We start from the raw sequence: 8,917 nt of genomic DNA, 5'->3' as shown, positions 1-8,917 counted from the left end.
TTTTGTAGATGTTTGTCAGTGTTCGCTGCTTGCTGTTGGTGTCCTCGCCCCTGTGTCTTGTACTGTTCGGCTCTCTCAGGGTGTTCGACTCCAATGTTCTCTGGAAGATGAGGGATCCGTCTGTCTCTGCCAGGCTATCAGCAGCTCATCCCTCCAGCAGGTGAAGGTCCTGACTGGCCCCTCTTTAAAAGGGAAACATGGAGTCCCCTTGGGAGCCATCCCTCTCAGCACCTCTCTGGATAGCCGGAGTTCTGCATCTCTGTCTGTCTGTCTGTCTGTCTGCTGATAAATAAACACTGGCTAGCAGGAGGAGGAATCAGTCTCAGCTCCAATATTAACCAGTATATACTGGACATGTACAACTGAACTGATATGACATGAATATACCTAACTAACCCAGTCTATGGCTAGCTGGATGGATGGATGATTATGATAGAAGTATATTGATTCAAAGTAATGCAATATAAGGTAAGGGTGAGATGTAACCTTTGCTGCACACTGTATAATAAGGCAATAACAAGCCTAGTTAAGTTTAGTCATGCCTGCACAAAGGCTTCCTGTGGTTCAGCAAACCCTAATAAAGGACTGTGTGAAAGCGTGGTCGAGATGGGGGCTCACAAGGGAGGCTCCTCTAGTGCTTCTGAACTCCCCTCACGCTTACAAATAATACAAGAGGGACAGACAAGCACAGATCTGCGTTGTGAACTTAACTGCATGTCTCGAATGTAAGTGATTGTGATGGCAGAGGGGTGTAGCCGGGACTCACAGAATGATTGAGGAGAGACTGAGGCAATAACCTCCCCAGCGGGGGGGCACAGCAGGGAGTGCACAGCAGGGGGGCGGAGGGGGGGGGCACAGGGCTTTTATTACCGAGTGCTTCCTTGCATTGCATCACACAGTTCTATCGCTTTTCAATTGGATGGGATGCTGCAGTGTATGTTTGTAAAGAGAGCTAACAAGCTAAAGATCAAAACCCGAGAAACTGCAAGGCTGGAGACGTGTCCACACTCCAGCCAAACCCAAACCTAAATAAATAACTCCATGACTTACTGATGGGGGGGAAATGCAATAAAGAACTTCAAGTAAGCTGTGACAGAGGACATTGAGCGCCAAACTTGAATCTTATGAACCGACTTCATGTGAGGCAGACAGTTTAATTAACACGCCTACAAGTCACTCCCAGCACTGAAACATTACATAATCACATCTACCCTAATTATTCCACAGCAACCCCACCGGCCTTAATCTTAACCCACACCACCGCAAGCACCATGCGAACGAGGGGGGCGAGGTGTGAGCAGTGATGTGGGGGTCTCTGGAGTAGGAAATGGTGAAGTGATGACTGGAATGGCCTGCAGGGTAACTCTGCAGCATCATCCATCTCCCAGTCTGTACTAATTACACAAGCAAACAGATTCCCGATGTACAATAGAGCCCTGCTGACAGACAGTCTGACTGCACACATTAATCACACCCTCATTGACAGACATTATATTAGCCTTTTTATTACCTGTAGCCAGCAATCAAATCTCTAATACTGTCTCACTCTGTACCCCCCACACCTCTCTGCACTGAGCCCCCAACTCTCCTTCAATCTGTAACCCCCCACACCTCTCTGTACTGAGCCCCCAACTCTCCTTCAATCTGTACCCCCCACACCTCTCTGCACTGAGCCCCCAACTCTCCTTCAATCTGTGTGTCTGTGTCTGTATGGGTGTGTGTGTTTGTATGGGTGTGTGTTTGTATGTGTGTGTGTGTGTGTGTTTGTATGTGTGTGTGTTTGTATGGGTGTGTCTGTGTTTGTATGTGTGTGTGTGTGTGTTTGTATGGGTGTGTCTGTGTTTGTATGTGTGTGTGTGTGTGTTTGTATGTGTGTGTGTGTGTTTGTATGGGTGTGTCTGTGTTTGTATGTGTGTATGTGTTTGTATGGGTGTCTCTGTGTTTGTATGGGTGTGTGTCTGTATGTGTGTGTCTGTGTTTGTATGGGTGTCTCTGTGTTTGTATGGGTGTGTGTCTGTATGTGTGTGTCTGTGTTTGTATGGGTGTGTGTTTGTATGTGTGTGTTTGTTTGTGTGTTTTGGTTTCAATGTATTTGTGTGTTTGTGTGTGTTTTGGTTTCTCTATGTGTTTCAATGTATTTGTGTGTTTCTCTATGTGTTTCAATGTATTTGTCCGCTCTTCAAAGCTATGCAAAAGATTTAACAGCCAATCCAGAGTGACTGGGTGGGATCTCTGTTTATGCAGGACTCCCTCCCAAGAACAGAATGTGGGGCCCTAACCCTAACCCTAACCCTAACCCTAACCCTAAACTTAACCCTAATCTCTGACCTCCACGATCATCATTCCTAGGACAATGCATCTCTCACCTCCGTGTTCATCATTCCTAGGACAATGCATTTCTCACCTCCGTGTTCATCATTCCTAGGACAATGCATCTCTCACCTCCGTGTTCATCATTCCTAGGACAATGCATTTCTCACCTCCGTGTTCATCATTCCTAGGACAATGCATCTCTCACCTCCGTGTTCATCATTCCTAGGACAATGCATCTCTCACCTCCGTGTTCATCACTCCTAGGACAATGCATCTCTCACCTCCGTGTTCATCATTCCTAGGACAATGCATCTCTCACCTCCGTGTTCATCATTCCTAGGACAATGCATCTCTCACCTCCGTGTTCATCATTCCTAGGACAATGCATCTCTCACCTCCGTGTTCATCATTCCTAGGACAATGCATCTCTCACCTCCGTGTTCATCATTCCTAGGACAATGCATCTCTCACCTCCGTGTTCATCATTCCTAGGACAATGCATCTCTCACCTCCGTGTTCATCATTCCTAGGACAATGCATCTCTCACCTCCGTGTTCATCATTCCTAGGACAATGCATCTCTCACCTCCGTGTTCATCATTCCTAGAACAATGCATCTCTCACCTCCGTGTTCATCATTCCTAGGACAATGCATCTCTCACCTCCGTGTTCATCATTCCTAGGGCACCTTCGCTTTTGTGAGAAGGCTGACTAATATTTGAAGAATAACAAGATCTCTTGCCAGGATATTTAGTGAGCAAGTGGTCTGAGTGCCCCACCCCAAGCACTTCAAACAAGCAGGGGCACTGCATTGATACTATGAGTACAGAATATGACACTGACAGACCGTTCAGCTGAGTCTACAACGCTGGAGTTACTGTGTATGTCAGCAGACCAGCTGGTTGACTAAATCCCTGTTTGAAGACTGCTACTGAAGCCCCTTCCTTGTGATGAACAGGAGAGCCAAAGTAACACCAACAAGCACCAGGAAAAGAGCAAATCTTTGCAGTTGTTCCCCCAATGCATTTCCCTGGTAATATGAACTGCAATGAACAGTACAGGTAAGGGCTACGGCAGGCGAATGCCCTGCTGCCCCTCAGACGGCCCTGTTTCATACCCGCCCACCCCCTGTATGCTATGGGGGAGGCTGGCCTTGTGGAATGAGCCCTGAGCTGAGCAGATCCTGGTTTTTGGAGGCTTGTGTTCAAGGCTCAGTTGGCAGGATCGTCTTTGCCCTCACAATGTGCTGAACACGCACATATTTTACTCAGCTGTTTAATTCCCTTTCTGCGGTTATCAAACGTGGTGCAAGTATGTTTATTATTATTATTATTATTATTATTATTATTATTATTTATTTCTTAGCAGACGCCCTTATCCAGGGCGACTTACAATTGTTACAAGATATTACATTATTTTTTTTACATACAATTACCCATTTATACAGTTGGATTTTTACTGGAGCAATCTAGGTAAAGTACCTTGCTCAAGGGTACAACAGCAGTGTCCCCAACCGGGGATTGAACCCACAACCCTCCAGTCAAGAGTCCAGAACCCTAACCACTACTCCACACTGCTGCCCATTAGTGTGAGTGAGTCATCTAAAAACGAAGCTGCTTTCTATGATACAGAGCTGTAGTTGTGCATCACGTTTCTGTAGTGTAGCCTTGTTGGGCAATTGTCGCTACATCAGAGTTTTTACACATTGCCTTGAAACTGTACCCCTTCTGTCGGGAGGTTTCAGCTAAAGTATCCTTTACAATTTTCGCTCACTGAATTGTTCCACAGTTGCAATGAAAGGCAGAATAATCTGATTAAACATTTATTTTTTTCCCTGTTTATTTAATATATACTTTTCACAACAGTCTGGGACTGACAAACTGCTGATCTAAGCCAGAATACCAAACAGTAAGCTTCATTCTTAAAAATAACAGGTCTTTGGATGCACAGAATTAAGACAGTATTGGGGAATCTCTTTGGAAACACTTGTATTCGCTCTCTATTGTGAAAAGTCATTATAAATAATACAAAATAGTCTAAATGTTTATCATGTTACCATTTACTTCACATCTCAGCAGAATTCTGTGTGCCGTTTAAAATGTTTACAAAAACATTAACCTCAAGATAAAACTATAATAACTACATTTTTTTTTATTAAAGCCAGCGTACAAATTATCCAAATGGACTCTGTGTAACTTTCTGTCGCTTTGCACTTTTTTGTTTTTTTCAAGTAAGAAATGTATCCATTTCAAACACCGAAAACAAATTCTAGCAGCCGCTATCGCTGTTAATAAAATGCAGCCGCGGCATAAATAAAACCCGTCAAAGTATGAGGATTGTAATTATTATTTATGTTTACCGGAGCCTTTACACTTCTAAACAATGCAGAAACGTTGTGCTCCACTGATACGACAAGCTGAAAACAGCAAAGATCATGAGCAGCACAGCTTCACCCACCAATAATATAAACCACAATGCAATGCGTGCGGGTGGAAAGTGCGGCCGTGATAGATTCTGTGTTTTTTCCTCTGTCGCTGTTCACTTTGAGCTGCTAAACAAAAATAAAAAATGTATGCACAGTGGTTTAGAGGTAATATATAATACTGTTTAAAAAGTCAATTCAAGATCATTATTTTCTCTTACTTTCATTTGTATTTGTGCATTTCTGAGCCGTCCTGCATACCCCCTATGACTCATAGAAGTAGCCCCAGGGGTACGCGTGCCCCCGGTTGAAAACCCCTGCCCTAAAGCTTTAGCTACAAGCACACAGGCTGCCCTTTCCTTTCTGAAAGCAGTGTGCTATGATGGTTTGGAGTTACACAGTACTAGCTTTGAGAATCTAGCCCTCTGTCCTTTTCGTCCAGTATGTAATGGGGATGACAGTCTGGCCCTTGGCAGGTATTCACACTAATGATCGTGTTCCTCATTATGAGCCATGGTCACTGTGCCAAGGCCCTCATAGTCATATTCACAGACCAACATCCACGCATGATTTTATTAGATACGGCTGATTTTTAATAATTGTACAGCATACATCATGAATAATAAAGCAATAGGGTGATGAAATTGTCAGGAGTATTACATGCAATTAAACAGACAAGCAGTGCGTTTGAGAAGACAAGGTGGTGACGACTGTGCTGAAGCAAGCTCAGTACTCTTCAGAACATAAATATGCATTCATAACAACACAGCAAGGGCTACATTTACAGCGAGCCAGCATAGCGGGTGAGGGGATATAGAGAGTGAGCGTGTGGTACAGGAGACAGGGAGAGACAGCACTGTCCACCGGCTCAGGACGGGGGCTGGATGTGTGTTAGAAAGAGTAATACTGCAATCATATGTGTGAGTGTGTGTCAGCATCTCTGTGTGTGAGTGTGACTCAGAGTGTGTGTGTGTGTGTGTCAGCATCTCTGTGTGTGTGTGTGTGTCAGCATCTCTGTGTGTGAGTGTGACTCAGAGTGTGTGTGTGCGGCTGTCTAGGCTTTGACTTTTTGCAGCACGGTCTCCCAGAGGGACAGGAGTTTGGTGCTGAGCTCCGCGGTGTAGGGCTCCACCTTCTCGCGCAGGCCCTGGGTGAGGGGGACGATACTCTGCTTGACCTCCTCCAAGGCCTGGCTCAGTTTCCCGCGGTACTCTTCTGTGTAGGGGGCTACTTGCTTGCGGAAGTTCTCGAGTCGCAGGTCGACCTTCTCCTTCAGCTCCTTTGTCAGCGGGGCCAGATGCACGCGCAGCTCCTCCACGTTGGTCTTCACCTTCTCGCGCAGGACCTCGGCGTGGGGCTGCAGCTTCTCTCTCAGCTCCTGGACGTTCTGCTTGGCTTTCTCCAGCTGCTCCAGAGCCAGCGGGGCGAGCATGGCCTTGTACTCTTCCACGTGCTTCTGAATCTTCTCGCGCACCTCCTTGGAGTAGGGGGCCACCTTTGCTCTCACGTCCTCCAGGTCTGCCTTCAGCTGTGCGCGGAGCTGCTCCGTTTGCTGCAGAATCTGGACGGTGACCTCGTCGGAATAGGGGGCCAATTCCTTCGCCCCTTTCTGCACGTATTGACTGAGCTGCGCCAGGCTCTCAGAGACCCTTACGCTGAGGGACACACAATGCACAAACAGGTTAGATTTCAGGTCACTGTACTGCGTTATAGAGGCACAGGGGGCAGTGTTACTCCCTCGTGATGCTCGCTAGAGGAACAGTTTTTTTGGTTTGCTTACCCATACTGCTTTCCCAGCTCGGTGCTCTCGACCTGGTCGATGGTGCTCTTGGCGAGTTCCCGCACCTGGCTGACGTAGGTCATCAGAGAGGCTCTCAAATCCTCAAGCTGGCTGGGGGGCTCGTCCGCCTGCCACAGGAACCGGGCATGACTGCCTGCGGGGAGCACACAGCAGGGGTTACTGGAGTATACTAGGAATGGGGTAACTGGGAAAGAGGCCTGTACAGGAACCGGGCATGACCGGGCATGACTGTGCATGGTATACCGGTGTACACTGGGACACCAGAGAAGAGTGTTCTGGAAAGACTGACGCAGATTTGTGATCAAGCCCCTTACCTGTGATGAACAGGAGAGCGAGAGTGACAGCTACAAGCTTCATGATGGTCTTGTGTCAGCACCTAGAACAGAGCAAATCAATCTCAGGCATTGTACATCACTCAGGGAAACATGAGCTCTAATGTACTATACAGGTAAAAGCCTGCAAGATGAATACCAGCAGAAATTAGAGAAATATCTTAATTGGACAATTCCAGTGAGAAACACAAACGTTGTGCTGACCAACAATCAGCTTCATGTCAGTTGAGTCTGAGCTAATTGCAGTGCACTCTGTAGTGTAAAACGGGTCAGACTGACAGTAAAATATCTAACTTTATACATCTGTGTATTGATCAAATATCTTCAACATCCTTGTACCAAGTTGAGTATTAAGAGGTCTTTCATTTAAAAACAATGTTCTGATAGTCAGGATTACTGCTAATCAAGGGCTATGAAACCAGCCAGGTGAATTGAATTAGTCCTTTCAAGTTAGATCCATTGAAGACAAGAATGATGTAAAAACACTTCAGCGTGCAAAGAAAGCTTCTTAAACAGGAGGAGTCTTTTCTTTCTACTGGTCAGTGGGATGGTTCCCAGTCCGCCTTGCTCCATGTGTTCAGATCAGCTAAAGCAATGAGCCGGATCTTCTGATTCATTCGCTGCAATTGGAACGCATGCAGCTCAAGTTATTGTGCTTGAAGTGGACTAACCCACAGGTACCCTGCACCTGCCTGTCACTGATCTGCAATCACAACTAACCCACAGGTACCCTGCACCTGCCTGTCACTGATCTGCAATGAAAACAAACCCACAGGTACCCTGCACATGCCCATCACTGATCTGCAATCACAACTAACCCACAGGTACCCTGCACATGCCCATCACTGATCTGCAATGAAAACAAACCCACAGGTACCCTGCACATGCCCATCACTGATCTGCAATCACAACTAACCCACAGGTACCCTGCACCTGCCCATCACTGATCTACAATCACAACTAACCCACAGGTACCCTGCACCTGCCCATCACTGATCTGCAATCACAACTAACCCACAGGTACCCTGCACCTGCCCGTCACTGATCTGCAATGAAAACAAACCCACGCCACTGAACACAAGCTCCTGTGATCAGATGCTTATAAAACTACCAGGAAGAACAGAGCCCTGAATATCCTTGTGAAGGAATGAGCCAGACCCAGAATGAGAGTAGCATTCATTGCATTTGTGTAAAGTGAAAATAATCCTGAAAGCTTTCTCGCTCCAGCCTGACATAGTAATCTATTTATTTGTTTGTTTTATTTAGCAGACCCCTTCATCCAAGGCAACTTACAGAGACTAGGGTGTGTGAACTATGCATCAGCTGCAGAGTCACTTACAACTACGTCTCACCCGAAAGACAGAGCACAAGGAGGTTAAGTGACTGGCTCAGGGTCACACAGTGAGTCAGTGGCTGAGGTGGGATTTGAACTGGGTACCCCCAGGTTACAAGCCCTTTTCTTTAACCACTGGACCACACAGCCTCCTATTCTATAATCTAAACACTGTCAATCATTCTGAAATCACCCAGCACAGTATTAACCTCTTCCATGCTTCCCACTACAGTTTCTCCTCCTGCCTGCCTCGCTGGTACAAGACTGCAGTGTCTGTAAGGCTGTTGCTAGTTTCTTACAGCTTCAAGTTAGCAGTAGTTTCTTAAAACATCAGGCTACCCTAGCAAGTCTTCTGACATGGAGAAACGTAGAGGCTGTCTTACCTTTCCGGTTCTGCAGGGGAATGTCTTGCTGAGCCCTCAGACCGCGGTGTTTTATAGCTGCTGTCTGGTGGAATTAGCCCTGTGCTGAGCACTGGCTGATTATTTGGAAGTTCGTGTTCAAGGGTCACGGCTCCAGCACTGTTTGGTAATTAGTGCTTGTGTAAACAGAATCCTCAAGATGGACCCACACCCACCCTGCGCAGGAACACGCTGTGCTGGGCAGAGGCAGGGGCAGGTCAGCAAGGGCAGAGAGCAGCCCAGTCACTGGGTTCCCTCTGCTTCACACAAATCTATTGATATTTACAAAGCATGGCTCATTTTTAATCCAATCAAA

The 8,917-nt window shown here is 46.5% G+C and overlaps 1 protein-coding gene across 1 annotated transcript; it reads right to left on the bottom strand.

Annotated features, from left to right (window-relative positions):
• Positions 1-5,304: 5,304 nt before the first annotated feature.
• LOC117397387 (apolipoprotein A-I-like) lies at positions 5,305-8,681 on the bottom strand. The gene is made up of 4 exons (XM_033996179.3): positions 8,584-8,681; positions 6,850-6,911; positions 6,515-6,668; positions 5,305-6,389 (listed from the first exon to the last, which is right to left on the bottom strand). Exons 2-4 carry the CDS (start codon positions 6,890-6,892, stop codon positions 5,789-5,791), a joined length of 798 nt encoding a protein of 265 aa, XP_033852070.2. The 5' UTR covers positions 6,893-6,911; positions 8,584-8,681; the 3' UTR covers positions 5,305-5,788.
• Between the last annotated feature and the right edge of the window lie 236 nt (positions 8,682-8,917).

This window comes from Acipenser ruthenus, chromosome 40 (assembly GCF_902713425.1).
Source record: "Acipenser ruthenus chromosome 40, fAciRut3.2 maternal haplotype, whole genome shotgun sequence".
Classification (NCBI taxonomy): domain Eukaryota; kingdom Metazoa; phylum Chordata; class Actinopteri; order Acipenseriformes; family Acipenseridae; genus Acipenser; species Acipenser ruthenus.
This window is presented reverse-complemented; position numbering and strand designations above follow the sequence as displayed.